The following is a 16,679-nucleotide window of genomic DNA, read 5'->3' on the forward strand; positions in this document are numbered from 1 at the left end:
GGGGGAGAGAGAGAGAGAGAGAGAGAAACATCAATGTGCAGTTGCTGGGGGTCATGGCCTGCAACCCAGGCATGTGTCCTGACTGGGAATCGAACCTGCAACACTTTGGTTCGCAGCCTGCACTCAATCCACTGAGCTACACCAGCCAGGGCACAACCTGAGTATCTTTAAAAAATGTAGCTTACTTTTAATTGTCTTAGAATGAAATAAGAAAGAAAATAATCATTAGTACTGATTATGAGAGAAAATAATTCTGTTCTGTAGGGGAGGGAGGTTAAAAGGAAGCAGCGGATGATGGCGACCATGTGACAGCTGCCACTCCCCCAGAAGGCTGGGGCAGCTGTGTCCCCGACACTTAGGACAATAGCGAGCACATAGTAGTGTTAGCAAATATTCATTGAATAAAATATTATGAGTAAAACGTCTCACACAATAAAAAAAACAACATTGGCTTTAGCCTCAAATACAGCTGAATTCCAATCTGCTCCCTCCAGTGCATTCCATGGGGAACTCCCTCAATTTCCACAGCTGTAGGGTAGACATAGTTAAGAGTACTTTCTTCAAAAGGCGGTGCGGTGAGCACTGCTGGAAAAATCGAGAACAGGCCCTACACAGAACATGAAAGTGCTCCATAGGGTAGGAAGGGAGTTTGCCACCCACCACTTACTGAGCTTATTGAAAAGCACTAAATCATTTCCCCGGGCAGGGTAGAGTGTATGGGGGCACCTCATCCTCTGCACACTGTGTACTTTTTTTAATGCTTATGAGCCATTTTCTCATGAACACGTTCTTGCATTTTCACAAGCTGACTTCCTTGTCAGTGTCAAATGATTGGAAAAGTCAACTGCCTTTCGAAAGATACAAAGAAAAGAAACCTTGGAGACAAAGAGGGACAAAATGTGTCTCTGGCCCTCCGTAGCTTATGAAAATTAAGGTAGGACCCCAAGTCTACCTTTTCCCCATGATTATGCTGTCTCGTCTTTGAAAGACAAGATCAGATGTATCCATCTCAAAAGCAGACTTTTTTTTAACAAAAAAAGAAAATTTAGAAGCAAAGGAAAGTTTACAAGAAGTTTCTTCAGAGGCCCTGTAAAGCAACCTTAAGATCGTAGAGATAACAGTGATTAAAACCCAGACTTTTGTGTAAGGTTCTAACTGTCTGATTGCGCAGGGAAAGCCAAACTGGACAAGCACTAAGGTGCTTTAAATTTATTGGCACCCGTTTCTAGCATGACGCAAGGATTCCTAGGGCGCCCATGCAGTAAGGCATGTGTGGTGGGTGGGGTGATGGCGGGGAACGAAACGGGAGGAAAGAAAGCCTTCGCCAGGGACATTGGGTGGGTGCGAGGGCTGCTCCCCTTGCCCTCTCTCCGTCTCGTCCTGTGCACGAGGTAGAACAGACCTCGCTTTAATGCTCCTGAAACATCATCTCACCATGTTTTCACTAGGTGACTTCCTCGCCGGTAAGAAAAGATTGTTCTACAAAGAAGAGAGAAACCTTGGGAATACAAAAACACAAGCTGTATTTCTGACCCGCCTAAGTAGTTCACAAACATTCAGGTAGACCTCCAAGGCTCCTTTCTCCCGTTAATTATTATGCCACTCCTTAGAGGCTCTTTGGAGCCCCTGAATGTGCCTGGACCTGAAGGTCGACTTCCCAAAACCCTGCCTGTTAGGGTATTGTCTGGAGCCACGGAAGGGACGCAGCCTCAGAGCCCGCGGGTGGGGGACCCACGCACCCGAGGCCATCCATCCCGACTGCAGGAAAGAGGACCGGAGCCTCCTGGTTCCAACGAGAGGCAACCTCCGCCTCCCTGTCGAATTTTTTAACTGGGAAACCAGTGTGCCCTGGGGGCACAGCAACGGCGCCCGCAGGCGCCGTGCCCTTCCCGCTGCCCCCACCTACGCGGGAGTGGGGCACGGTTTGGACTGAATTTGGAGACCAACTATCGCCTCCCCCCGCCCTGGCATCCGCAGACCCCACATCTGGCCACTCTCCGATGGCTCCGGGCTGGCCAGGTTTGACCTCCCACTTCTCTGTGCCCTGGTGACACTCACCCGTACAAGGTCATTTTGAATCAGGCCGCCTCGGACCAGGACCAGCACAGGCGGACAGAGCGGGGTGAGCTGGCGAGCCGGTGGAACAGAGCCCCGCAGCCACCCCGCAGACTGTCCGGTCCCAGCAACAACGCCGGCAAATTTTCTGGGAGCAGGGCAGGTGGAGGAGGCGTGCGAGTTTGGGTCGGTCCCCAAGTCCCACGTCACAAACACCCCACCACCCCGCCCACCTCCTGGTTCTGTCGGTGAGCCCAGCTTGGTGCCAGCCAGTCTGTCCAAACGTCTGCACCGTCTGGGGACGACCAGACCTCACAGCGAACAGCCCTGGAGAGCTGGGGAAGGGCGCGATGAAGATCACAGCCCCTGTTGTGTGAAACTAGGTCCCGGCTCGGCGCTAAACGCTTTATTTAGGTTGAGCCATTTATTCGTCACAACAGCCCTAGGAGGCGCATACGGCTCTTAGCCCCACTCTTAGGACAGGGAAACTGAGGCAAAGTGGGGGCGATCAGCTAGCAAGTGGAGCTGGGACTCCAACCGCGTCTGGGTGACTTGGAAGCGCGCGCGGCTAGTGGAGCACTTTCTGCCCGTCGGTCGCGGAGCCCCCAGCCCGCCCGGCCCCCCAGCACCGGAGGTCCCAGTCAGTACCAGGGGACCTCTCTGCGGAGGAGCGCAGGGATTCAGCGGTTTACCCAATCCTCTGAAAGGTCGGGGACTAGAGGGGCCGGCCAGGAACGCGGTCACGTGCCCCCTAGCGGACCCCGAGCCTCCGTTTCCCTTCTCCCTCCTCTGTCCCGAGCAAGTCGGCGCACCGCGCGCCCGGCCGCGGCAGTGCCGCTCCTGCGCTGTTCGCCAGACCTCCCAGCTTCCAGCGGCTTCTCGTCGGTGGGTAACCGGAGCTCTCTCTCCACCTTAAAAGAACAATAAAATCCCTGTGCCCACCTCTAGTCTCCTTACCACCACGGCCCCTTCCTTTCCTTTCCAGCTAAGCTGTGTTTACGGTCCACGAGCTTCTTCGCCTCACCTCGTTCCTTCCTCCACCACACCCCCCACACCCACCCCCTACTTGGGTTCACCAGGTTCGGCTGTTGCCCGCCTGCACACTTCACTTCAGCCCTTACTCCACCGAAATTGTGCTGGCAAAGGGCGCCGGGAGGGGAGCTGGAGTGGGTTGAACCCCATTAACAGGCCCCCGCAGCCACTTAATGCCTTTGTGCCTGGAAGAGTCTGGGGAATTTCTGATGAAGTTAGCATTTGCAGGAACCTTTTCACAAGCCAGGTGCGGTGTTGGGTGCTTTCCTGTGGCTCCTCTCAGGTGGGATTGTCTTGTAGTTTATCCTGACCCAGCCTAAGTCGCAAACGTGACATATTTTTAAAGTGGACAAAACAATGGCATGCAAAAATAACTGGCGTTTCTCTGTGTATACCGTAGGTACTTAATTAGACCCTGCTTTGTCCCCAAAAGAATTTAAGACAGAGATACATCACATACAAGGTGGTGTATAGTGAGAGAAATGAATCGAACCAAATAGGTCAGGAAAGTGAGCAGAAAGAGATGCCCCGAGGACCTGGGGCGGCCCAGATTCACCCTGCGCCTCTGGGCAGCCCGAGGAACAGAGAAACCTGCGGGCAGTGTGGGGGTGGGCGGGGGGGGGGGGCGCGGGGCGGGGGCTGCGGGCGCTGCTGCTCTCGAAGAGCAGCTGCAGATAACTGGGTTCTAGAAACAGCTCTAAGAGGGAGGTTATGCTTCCCTGGACAGCACTAGTCAGCAACGGATTGTACTTAACCATGTCCATGTAATAAAATGACCCCAGTGCTTACCAAGGGTTTCCGTGTACATTATCCCCCTTAATTCAACCCTCCAAGTGACACTGCGCGCTGCTTCACAACGTGAAGACCCAGGGTAGGAAAGTTTTCACGACTTGTTCAAACTTTTGTGGCCGGCGTCGGAGCTAGGACTCGCACCTGGGGGTTGTGTCCTTCAGGCCCGTGGGTGCTGGCCCCACGGTCCACCTGCCTCCCCAGCTCTCTCCAAATGGGAAAACACTGGTGACTTGGAGGTGGGGATGAGGTGAACCCGACCTTGTCTTCTGCCTTACGGAAGAATGGTAACCTGTGGGTTCAGGTCCAAGGTGAATTCCCTGTGATCGTGAGTTCCTCTCCCTGCCCTGAGAGTGACTGACAGGAAGGGAAAGTTGGCAAAGGGGGGATCTGGTAACACCGGTTCTCCGCGGCAGCCGTTCCGTGGTCCTTGGGAGTCAAGATGCAGAGCCAAGCCAAACGGAGCCCTCGGTGACCGAGAAGAAATGGCCTTTCAAGACTACCTGGAGCCCCGAGAGAGGCCAGCCTGTGCACAGACTCCCCAGGTGCTGTCTGGGGTCAGCCCACAGGTAGCTCCTCCCAGTGGCTGACCTCGAGCTTTTTCACTATGGCTGGTTACCGTTTTACCACTAGAACAAGACCTCCACTTCTCCCTGGGGTGAATGGGCTACTGACCCATTTCTGGCTGTCACTTCGACAAATCTGTCAGTTCTGTAATGTGAATCTCCGCTGTGCTGGATGAGCCCAGCCACGCTCAGCTGGCACCGGTGTCGCTGAGCCGAAAGAAAAATTAACTTTATCCTTAACAATCGGACTCTTGTCTACTTGTCCCTTGTGGAAGAAGCTCCTGGTGGCCCACAGGGAACTCAGCTGCATCACCTGAACATATCTGAGCTTTGTAACCCGGTCAGATTAAAACTGTGCTCTCAGCCAAGAGGAGGAACACTTAGGGAAGAAAGAAGCCAAACAAACGATTTCTAACACTCGACCCAAGTGCTTGTGCGTGGTGGCAACACCTGGGAGCCAAAGGAATGCAAGCATGTCCTGTTCACTTTTCTGTTAATACTCAGCCGAGGATATGCTTATTGATTTTAGAGAGAAAGGCAGGGAGAAAGAGATAGAGAAACATCAATGTGAGAGAGAAACACCGATTGGTCGCCTCCCGTATGCACTCCTACCAGGGATCAAACCCAAAACCTTTGGTGTACGAGATGCTCCAACCAACTGAGCCACCTGGCCAGGGCTGTTCTGTACACTTTTTTAAAAAAGATTTTCTTTATTTATTTTTAGAGAGGGAAGGGAGGGAGAAAGAGAGAGAGAGAGGGAGAGAAAGAGAAAGAGAGAGAAACATCAATGTGCAGTTGCTGGGGGCCGTGGCCTGCAACCCAGGCATGTGTGCTGACTGGGAATCGAACCTGCGATGCTTTGGTTCACAGCCCACACTCAATTCACTGAGCCACGCCAGCCAGGACTCTATACTGTATGGCTGTTCTGTAACTACCAATTTGTACTTCTTAATCCCTTTACCTTTTTCACCATCACCCCAATCCCTTCCCATCTGGCAACTGTCAAAATATTCTCTGTGTCTTGGAGTTTCAGTTCTGCTTGTTGTTGTTTTGTTCTGTTTCTTCAATTCCACATATAAGTGGAATCACATGGTACATGTCTGTCCGCGAGTCATTTCACAGCACAGTACGCTCTCGGCAGTGCACCCGTGTGGTTGAAGGTGGCAAGACTGCATTCTTTTTCCCAGCCGAGTCACATTCTGTTGTTTGTATGCGCCCCTTCTTCTTCACCCACTCATCTGTTGACGGACCCTTAGGTTCCATGTCTTGGCTGTTGTAAATGCTGCCGCAGTGAACATATGGACGTGTATGTCTTTTCAAGTTAGTGTTTTGGGTTTCTTCAGCTAAATACCCAGAAGTGGAATCGCTCGTCCTTTTTTGTCTCTTGTGATAGCCTTTGTTTCAAAATCTATTTTGTCTGGTATGAGTATGGCTGCCCCAGTTTTTTTGTTTGTTTGTTTCCGTTTTTATGAAACATCTTCCTCCATCCCTCCACCTTCGGTCTGTGTGTATCTTTCAATCTGAGGGGAGCCTCTTGGACAAAGCACGTGTAAGGGTCTTGTTTCGTTATCCATTCATTCACCACAAGTCCTTGACCTGGAGCACTTAATCTATCTGCACGTAAAGTCATTGTAATTGTTAATAGATATGTACTTACTACCATTTTATTATTTGTATTTTTAATCTTTTTTTTTCCTTCTTAAAGAAGAACCTTTAAGATTTCTAGTAATACCGGTTTGGTGATGATAAAATCTTTTAGCTTTTTCTTGTCTGGGAAGCTCTCTCTGTGCTTTGATCCTAAACGATAGCTTTGCTGTGTAGAGTGACCTTGGCTGTAGGTCCTGGCTTTTCATCCCTTGAAATATGTTTGTGCCAATCCCTTCTGGCCTGCAAAATTTCTGTTGGGAAATCAGCTGATGGTCTTAGGGAGCTTCCTTGTAGGTAACTAACTGCATTTCTCCTGGCAGGTGGCGGGTGTAATAAACCAGGGAACTTACACAAAGAGGCTTGCCTTGGGTGGCTACAAAATGAGTAGACCTTTGCATCACCCCCAGAATCTTAAAGTTTACATAAAGGCCTTAACTGTGGTCAGTCATGTGTACTGTCTAGATTGCCGCAACATCTTCCTTTCAGCTGTGTCCTCGGAACGGCTGCGTGAGAGCAGTGGGGTGGAGGATGATACATCCCAAGGACAGGATGGGGTGGGGAGCCCAGGTCCAGCCCAAGAGTCAACAAGCAGTTCTCTGATTACCTCTTGCAACACCTGGCTTACCAGAAACTCAAGGAAAAAAGGAAGTGGTGTCATTTGCTCAAGGGTAAGACTAAGCTAGCGGGTGCTGAGCTGCGCTGTCCAGGGAAGAAGGTCCTCAGCAGGTTGGGTTAGGGTCTCAGAGCCCTGAGGGCTGTTCAGGCTCTCCCATGCTGTTCCTTCTCCAAGAGAGACTCTTCCACACCCGCATGTTGCTTTTGTCTGGCTTTTATGTCTCTGCTTAAATGTCACTTCCTCCAAATGGCCCCTTTTAGACCAGGCCACATCCTTCTTTGGGTGTCCCAGTACTTTCTGGTCACGGTGCTGGTCAGAGTTTGCAATTGTGTAGGAAGGGGAATTGTGTGTGTTTGCTGCCTGCTTCCCGTGCTTCCTGAAAAGCTGTAGCACTTTGGCCTTGCCCTTGCTCTCCATCATATCTCTGGCATAGGGGCTGGCTCCTAGTTGGTATTCAAAACCTCTCTGCCAGAGAAAGGGATGGATGAATGTTATGGTACTGTCCGGTGCTCAGAACAATCTCGAGCCTTCGGTGTTGCATTTATCTCACCCTTGTGGGAGAAAAGTGAAACTCAAGAGACCTGAGAGAGGACACAGGAGGCTTGGAGCCAGGTCTGTCGGATCCAAAGCCCTCCACCTCCCCTGTACCAGGCAGCATAGCGTGCGGCCCGGGTGGAGGGGAGGGTCCGGGTTGGTGAGTATGGGAGAGACGCAGAAGAGACAGAAAGCCGGGAAGGACCAGGGCCAGGTCTGGAACAATGATGCAAGGACGAAAGTCAAGGGTGCCACCCTGCTGGTTTCAGCCTGGCCCTGGCAGTCAAGAAGTGCGTCCTGGATGTGGACGGAGTCAAAAGGAGCACAACGTGAGAGGCTGAACATTTCTTCTTAAAGAACTGTCTTCTGAATCGTCCAGATGCCTTCAAGAAGCAGCCTAGTGTACTGGCTAAAAGATGGACTCTAGAGTTCGACTTTGCTTCTGCCCCCTGCCTGCTGTGTAGACCGCGGATAAGTTATTTACTGCCCTGTGCTCAGTTATAAGAATGCAGATGGTAACAGCACCTATTGCGTGGGGTTGTTTTAAGAATTAAGTGAATTAATACACATAAAGTGTACTCAGGTGCTTCAAACACAAAATCTTATTAGGAAATAAGTTAAGTGTTAGCAATATCTAAGGGCAGCTCCTACGCATTGAAAAGTTGCTGTGTGATTACCAAGGTTTAAGTTAGTATTAAACTTACTGAGTCACAAATGTCAGCTCTATATTCAATATGCACCCTTATGTTCACAGCAGTGTCATTTACAGTAACCAAGCTCTGCAAGCTGCCTAAGTGCCCATCAGTAGATGAGTGGAGAAAAAAACTGTGGTACACTTACACCGTGGAATACGATGCAGCAGTAAAAAAGAAGGAACCCAGCCCTGGTTGGTGTAGCTCAGTGGATTGAGTGCGGGCTGCGAACCAAAGCATTGCAGGTTCGATTCCCAATCAAGGCACATTCCTGGGTTGCAGGCCACGGACCCCAGCAACCACACATTGATGTTTCTCTCTCTCTCTCTCTTTCTCCCTCCCTTCCCTCTCTAAAAAATTAAATAAATAAATAAAATCTTAAAAAAAAAAAAGAAGGAACTCTTACTGTTTGCAACAGCATGAATGGACCTAGAGAGTATTATGCTAAGTGAAATAAGGCTGTCCGTGAAAGACAAATACCACGTGATCTCACTTATATGTGGAATCTAGTGAACAAAATAAACCAAAGTACAAACAGAAGCAGAGGCACAGATGCATGGCACAGACCGACGGCTGTCGGGGCAGCGCGGGGAACTGGTCGAAAGAAGGCGAAGGAATTAGCGAAAGAACACACACGCAGGACCCTTGGACGAGGGACTTGGTGTGGGGATTGCCTGAGGCAGGGGCTAGAGGTGGGCCGAGGTGGAAAAGGCGGGGACAACCGCAATAACATAAACAGGGAACAGATGTTATTTGTGATGGAGTGAATGATTGGTTCCAACACTTCTCTGGTATTACAGTCACCCGTCACATTTCTCATGGCCTCAGGATGGGCCCTGCCCCGCAGACTTGGGCTCAGCCAGAACATTTGCTTTAGCTAAAAGGATGTTAGAAGAGACTGAAATATGTTTGTGTGGGTCGACTTTTTGTTTTTTTCCTCCGAGTTCCAGGGATCTGCCTCTTGAAGAACATGCCCAGGGAGCTGTTGTGCCCGTCAGCCTTGGCTCCCGAATAAAACCCAGGAAGCAGATCCAAACCAAACCCACGGCCTGGGGTCGAACCCAGCTCCCCAGCGCTCTCCGGCAGAGTCGCCCGGCAGCGTGCAGCCAGGCCTGCCACACCACAGTCGGTCTCGGGGCCCGAGAGCTTGAGAATAAGTGTTTCCCGTAAGCAGTGTTGGGGCGCTTTGTTACCTAGCACTATTGTGGCAAAAATCAACTAAGGCTTTTATTTCTATTCATGATAAAGACTATTATTTCTATTAATCAGTAAACCAGTACATTTTAAAGATTGTATTTATTTATTTTTAGAAAGGGGGCAGGGAGGGGGAAAAAGAGAGGAATATTGATGTCTGAGAGAAGCATCGACCAATTGCCTCTTGCATGCGCCCCAACTAGGGACTGGCCTGCAACCCAGGCGTGTGCCCTGACCAGGAAGTGAACTGCTGACCTTTTGCTTAGGGGACGATGCCCATCCAAGTGAGCCACGCATTCAGGGTAAACCAGTAAGTTTTAATCCTAAATTCCAGGAAACTTTGATTAATATCTTATTAAAGATTTTACTTATTTTTTTATAGAGAGGAGAAGGAAAGGAGAAAGAAAGAGGAGAAACATCAATGTGCAAGAGAAAGATCAGTTGCCTCTTGTGCGCCCTCAACTGGGGTCCTGGCCTAGCGACCCAGGCATGTGCCCTGACCGGGCACTGCAATGGAGACCTTTCACTTGGTGGGACGATGCCCAACCCCCTGAGCCACATCAGTCAGGGCTGATTAATGTTTAAACTTCTTTAAATAATCATATGCATCAGGAAATGTCAACTTCAAGGGCAAAAATATGTGGCTCCTTCAAAAGGGTTTGACTGAATGGAGTTCAAACAAGGGACTGTTTACAGAGATATGGGTCGGTTAAGGAGACCAGTGCAGCAGTCCTCAACACTTTTTGTACCAGGGACCGGCTTTTTCCCACAGATGGGGGAGGGGAAGGGTGGGGGTGGACAGGGGAGGCGGAGACCAGGCAAACTTCCCTCGCAGCCCGGTTCCTCACGGGCCATGGGCCCACCGATAAGGGCTGGTGGCAGGAGAGGTGGGGCGGGCAGGGCTGGGGACCCCTGCCTGACACCACAGAGTGTGACTGGGTACCTGTTGTTGCCTGTTGCCCGGGTCCCAGGACCAGGAGCAGCAGAAGAACCGAGCAGCGGTGGTGACCTGGAGCAGAGCTTTGCCGTTGTCTTTGGACTGAAGCACAGGACAAGCTTCTGATATACTTGCAAGCCAGGGGTCAGCGGCCCCATTATTCGGGTTGTATATACCTGGCCTTAGCCTGTGCACACAGCCTCAGGACCCCTAAGCTCCCTGTAACAGTCGGGAACTTGACAAGAAAGTCCTGGAGCCCAGCCAAGCCATCCACATGCTGAGTGGCAGGAAGCAGTTATGCTGAATATCTCTTAGGAATTGAGATCTTCTGCAAGAAACAGTCGAAAGCATGGCTTGAACACATTGGAAGTTTTATTTATATGGTATAAAAGAAACCCAGAGGAAGGTAGTCTATAGTTGGGATGGCAGCTCTACAACACAGGAGCCCAGATTCCTCCAGCTCTGCACTCTGCTACTCCTAGGGCAGCCTTCTCCTCGTACCTACAGAATGACGGCTAAGTTGGAGGGCTTCCAGGAGGGAGGGAGGAGGGAGGAAGGACTAAGCACAAACAACTGAGTCTCCCAGTCGAGTCTGCCCCTTCTTAATAAGCCACTGACTTCTACTACCATCTCGTTGGCCAGAATTGTGTCATATGACCATCCTAGCTTTACGATAGGCTGGAAATGTGGTGGGGTTTTTTTCTTCTTCTTCTTCTTCTCTTTTTTTCAGCTGAACTGATCAACAGCCTGAATAAATCTGAGGTTCTACCATGAAGCAAGAAAGAGAGAATGGATATTGGAAGGCACCCCATAGTCCCTGTCACACCCAGAAAAGACACTGCCACTTGGGCTTTGGGACATATTTAATGCCTAAGGGGAAGAGTTAGCACTAATTCCCCTAATGGGAAACGTCTCCTTTAAGCCTGAGGTAGGGCTTGAATTTGTTGAACCTCCCCCTTTTTTCTTTAGGTATCACAGACTGAGCTTGCATTGTGGAAAGTCCCAGCTGACTGACTAATGTAAAACTGATTCAGAACAAATGGATCTTGTATAACTTAAAAAAAGGTAACTATAAAATATACCACAATCCAGGATAATAACAAGGACTGCACAAGAAGAAACGCCCAGAGAGAGACTCTCCCAAAGAGAAACTCATAAATAAAAGTTATAAAGTATATAAGGAAACCCAACACCATGAGAAATAGCAAATGCAACAATTGCGACGTAGAAATAATAATGCAGCCCTGGCTGGCGTAGCTCAGTGGATTGAGTGCGGGCTTCGAACCAAAGCATCGCAGGTTCGATTCCCAGTCAGGGCACATGCCTGGGTTGCAGGCCATGACCCCCAGCAACTGCACATTGATGTTTCTCTCTCTCTCTCTATCTCCCTCCCTTCTATCTCTAAAAATAAATAAATAAAATTTAAAAAAAAAGAAAAAAGAAATAATAATGCAATTTTGAATAAACTTTAAAATGAGTGCATTTGCATTTTTCAAAGGAAATAAAGATGACATTGAGTCCTTAAAGATAGAATATGATGGAAAAAACAACAGGCAGATTTGAAAAAGATCCAAATAGAAGGTTTATGAATAGAAAAAAATCATTAAAATGAAAACCAGTGGACAGTTAAAAATAATTTAGACTTATCTGAAAGGAGATTCCCTAAACTGGAAAACAGATCTAGAGAAAATCTCCAGAATGCCACAGAGAGAATTAAAGAACTTGGAAAGAAAGAAAAATAGATGAAGAGACATGAAAGTTCAGTGAGAAGGTCCAAAATACATTTAATGAGAGTTCTATCTGAAAAGGATAACAAAAAAAAAGAGAGTCACAATATTCAAAGAGTCAATGACTTAAAGGTTCTTGGAATCGAAGAAAGGAGTGTGCATCCTCAGTTTTAAAAGCACACAAGTTCTGAGCAGGATAAATAAAAACAAATCAGCATATGGTGGTCAAACTGCAGAATATCAAGGATTAAAATTAAAGACTGAAAACTACCAGGAAAAGAGACGAATATTAACAGATTTCTAACAGGGAAATGATATTCAGACTGGCGGCGCTCTGTTTATTAGCAACGGACGTCAGAAGACACTGTAATTGCATCTTGAAGACCCATGGAGACCCAAGTAGTGCTGAAGGAAAATAGTTGTCACCTTAGAATCTTACACCCAACTTGAAGACTGAGGTGAAACAGACATTTAAAAGGGGTATTTCAACCCCCAGATCCCCTCTGAAATATCCACTAAAGGATGTACTGGAGTGAAGGGAAATAAACCCAGGAGGAAGTCAGTGGAATACAAAGAGAAAGAGTGAGATTAGAAATCAATAAAACAAAATAGTATCTCTAAATAATTGCTAATTATAAATCATGGCTCATTTGTTTGTATCTAAAAACCTAAACCCAAAATATGTAAATATTTACAAATTTGAATATTAGAAACCAACATAAGATATGGAGGGGGAGAGGAAAAGTTTGGAATAATTAATATGTGTGTGTATACGTGTAAAGATTCTTGCCTTGCTCAGAAGGTTAGATTTTTGACAAATCATCATCATTAGATTTTGATGGAAAAAATATAAAGGTAAGTACAGCTGTTAGCTTCTGCCCTCTGATGTTTATGTCCTCATGACTGCTGTTTCTTACCTGGGTAATCCTTAGAAATGACCTATGGGCAGTTCTGGTTTTTACGCTGATCAAACACCATCAAACGGGAACACGGTGAAAACCCACAGGGGCGGAGGAGTGGATGCAGGTATAGTAGCTCTGGCTGGAGGCCACCAGCCTGAGGGTGTACAGACTCCGAGAGCGGAGCTGTCCGAGTTACGCCATGGCCTTGAGAAAGGCAGTGCTGGCCCCCACCTGTGGTAGTAACTCCTAGCTAGTCCACGTGTCCCCGGGGGGTCAGAATTAGGGCAGCACCCGTGCAAGTGACAGGCCTAAAAATCAAAACAAAACAAATCAAGGGGCCAACCAATTTGGAGAGACACTTCTCTACCACCCCCCTCTACTCCTTCCAAACCTCCAGGAGGCAGTTTCCGCTCCTAATTCCGTGAAGCCATGACTGTCCATTTTGATGAAAACATTCCTTCTTGCGCACTAGGACCTTCAGAGCCTCAAATTCGTGGGGGCTGGGAAGCAAACATTATTCCAGTGGGCACTTGGGGGTAATGGCGAGGGGGCTACTCTCTCCTTCACTCTGTGGTTCTCACGCCAGGCATCTAGGCCAAGGGGACGAAGATGGCCTATAGTGGCCACCTGTTTGGGGCATGTGCCCTCTAGACTCAGGCAATAAGGTCCCCGGACTTGGGCTTTGCACTTCAGAGGACCTGCTCTGTGTCTCCTGTGGGGACGCCCGGCTGGGACGAGGACTCTGGGCTGAGGAGATACACCAACCCGGAGCCCACACGCCCCCAGACGGCTCTCTGGGTGCCCAGGACACTGGAAATCCTGCCCACTTGCAGAGTTTGCCCAGGCCTCTCGCCTAGACTTGTGCCACTGCCATCAGCGTACACCGCCCCCCGCCCCCACCCCACCCCCGCCCCTGGCTCACAGAGTAGCCAAGGGTTGGCTATTTGCAAGGCGTGTGAACAGAGCTTGGGTCGTGGTGCTTCAGGTGTCCATACAAATTTATGGGAAAACAAAGTTAGCGGCTGGGAAGGGAAGGGGCCAGGCCAAAGGCTACTACTGCTTGGTGTGTACTCCACAGACCCTAAAACTGCATTTAAATCTGGCTTTCCCATTTGCTCTGAAGCTAGGCAGGCAGAACACGTTGTATGCAACTGTTAGCCTGACTTCTAACTTCACCACACTGTTTAGACCTCTCCTTGTATTCCCGCCTCAGCCTCACGAATGTCAGGGGTGGCTCGTGTCCTGTGTGCTGTACATAGCGCAGAACCCCGCAGGTGCGGGCGTGGCCTCCCAGCCACTGTGTGACTGAGCCCCCGGCAGACCCTTCTGCTGTTCTGATGAGACATTGCTTCTGCGGTGGGGCCACCTGTTAAGGCCAGGAATTCTGTGAGCTTGAGACCGTTGTCATACTTGCTTCACCGTAACATGTGGGGGACACCGTGGTGATGGATGAAGCATTCTACAAGGCCACGACAGGGGAGGCTGGCAGAAGCGCTGAGGTCAGGGCAGGCGGGGTGCCCCTGAAGAGAGCACGCCACCCAGCTAAACCCAGATTAGAAGGGTAAAAACCAGAATCTCTGTCTTGTGGAGAGGGTTGACCGTCACCACGCAAACAAAGCAGGGTGTATACAGCCACAGGAGGGATTTGTGGCCAATGCTGCAATCCATCACGTAGTTTTAGGACACGTATTAAATCAAGCGAGTGGCTACGACACTCTTCCTAAAAGACTTCTGGGAAGATCAGGGCAGTGCCTGCGGCCCATGCAGCCACACCAAACTGTATCACAGGGGTGTCCAGCCTTTTGCCATCTCTGCGCCACACTGGAAGAAGAAGAGGTGTCTTGGGTCGCCCATTAAATACATTGTGACACATAATCACAAAAAAATCTCATAATGTTATGAGTAAATTTACGATTTTGTGTTGGGCCGAGTCCACAGCTGCGCCCTGGGTAGAACCACAGAAACCTGATACACCTGTTACTGAGGATCTGATATGAAGTCTAGAAAAAAGAAAGCGTGAACTAATTATGGATATGACTTTGGCCCGTGAAGTTATCTGAAATCAAGTACCCAGAAAACACTCCATTTTGAGGGAGCTATGTTGACCAAGGGCCCCAGCCTGGCCGGAAAAGAGACGAGAGTTGTAGAAGGACCGCCCTGCCCCAGCCCCCTGCAGACAGGAGGGAAGCTGACGAAGCTTCCCCACCAACACAGAGGGCATACTGCCCCTGCTGTCTCCCAAAGTGACTCAGGAGGAGGATGAGAAAAGGACCTTGGGAATAATGAGATAGATCAAACAAGAGGGACACTCACACGGTAAATATTCCACTGAGAATACCATGTTGCCAAATTCAATGGTCCTTTCTCTATATTCATGCTGTTTGTCATCTTAGGTGCTTTCTCCCCCTTAATCCTTCCTTACTTGAGGATATGTTTATTGATTTTAAAGTGACAGGAAGGGAAAGAGAGAAACATCAATGTGAAAGAGAAGCATTGATTGGTTGCCTCTTGTACGCACCCCAGCTGGGGATTGAACCTGCGACCTAGGTATGTGCCCTGACCAGGGATCGAACCTGCAACCTTTTGGTGTATGCGACAACACTCCAAGCAACTGAACCACCCCACCAGGGCTTAGGAGCTTTTAATACAGTCGACCGCTCCCTCTTCCTAGGAACCCATTCATTCTTCGTTTGACTCCTCCCCTTCCGTGTTCTTCAGGCTCCCTCCGACACCCCGGCAGCTGCTTTCCAGTCTCATTTACTTTCTGCTCAAGCTCAGAATGTTAGGGTTCTTCAGGGTCCTTCCGGAGACTCCTTTCTCCAGCTATACAGTATTTCTAGAAAGTTCATCCAGACCATGGCATTAAACACCATCTCCACGCCAGTGGCCGTCCATGTCTCCACCATTCCCCTCCACTTCAGGCCTGCTGCAGCACTGCAATGCAGTCCTGACACTAACCACCCAGCGTTGGCACAGACTCCGCAGGTTTAAGGGTGCAGTCGCCAAAATCTACCCTCCCTTCACATGCCACACTCAGGGGTATACAGACCACCCACGCGTCTCACTGACGGGCTGCAAGTTCAGGGATCACCGTGCTGCACTCAGATTCGATGATTTGCCAGAACAACTTGCAGGACTTGGGATACTCGACACTTGTTATCACAGTTTTATTAGAAAGGATACAAATCAGGACCAGCCAAATGGAGACACACACGGGGGAAGGTCTGGGAAGGTCGTAAACACAGAGCTTCTGTGTTTTCTCCCCTGGGGGCCAGGACACCACCCTCTCAGCGTAGCAGTGTTCACCAGCCAGGAAGCTCAACAAGCTTTGGGTATCCAGAATTTTCACCGAGGTCTTATCACGTAGGTATGTTTGAGTCATGAATCCTGTGGTTGAACTCAATTGCCCGCCCTGCTGGCATCCCCGGAAGATGGGCTGGTACGGCCTGGCTCAAAGGGCTGACCTCTAATCACCTCGTTGGTCTTTGCCACTAGCGCAGATCCCCGCCCCCCCCACCCCGGCCTGAGTCATCTCCTATTAACTGAGGAGTGGTCCAGGGCTCCTGAATAACAAAGACAATCCCATTACTTGAGAAGTTCCAAGAATTTAGAGGTTATCTGCTCCCAAGAACTAGGGCAAAGACTGGCCCAATTCTCATCGTACAACATTGCATAGCCAATGGTTTACGTGACACAGCAAGTCCCCTACTTGACACTTTGGTGTCTAATGGGCATCTCAAGCTTAACATGTCGGAAAATAAAACTGAATTTTCCCCAAATTTAATCACCCTCCAGTCTTCCTGAATTCAGTAAATGCAGCTGACTTCCAACAAGTTTCTCTCTCTCTCTCTCTCTTAAAGATTTCATTTATTTACTTTTAGAGAGAGGAAAAGGGAGGGAGGGAGAGAGAGAGGGAGAGAAATAGCAGTGTGTGAGAGATACACAATCAGTTGCCTCTCACATGCCCCGACCGGGGACCTGGCCCACA

The 16,679-nt window shown here is 49.3% G+C and overlaps 1 protein-coding gene across 2 annotated transcripts in view; it reads right to left on the bottom strand.

Moving 5' to 3' along the window:
* Positions 1-2,247, bottom strand: part of B4GALNT2 (beta-1,4-N-acetyl-galactosaminyltransferase 2) — a 38,899-nt gene extending 36,652 nt beyond the window's left edge. For both annotated transcript variants that reach the window (XM_045837035.1, XM_045837034.1), the window contains exon 1: positions 2,059-2,247. In XM_045837035.1, coding sequence (XP_045692991.1) covers positions 2,059-2,072 — 14 coding nt within the window. In that variant the 5' untranslated portion in view covers positions 2,073-2,247. The remainder of the gene's footprint in view (positions 1-2,058) is intronic.
* Between the last annotated feature and the right edge of the window lie 14,432 nt (positions 2,248-16,679).

The sequence above is a fragment of the Phyllostomus hastatus genome, unplaced genomic scaffold, assembly GCF_019186645.2.
Source record: "Phyllostomus hastatus isolate PE091 unplaced genomic scaffold, TTU_PhHast_1.1 phas_contig_210, whole genome shotgun sequence".
Classification (NCBI taxonomy): Eukaryota; Metazoa; Chordata; class Mammalia; order Chiroptera; family Phyllostomidae; genus Phyllostomus; species Phyllostomus hastatus.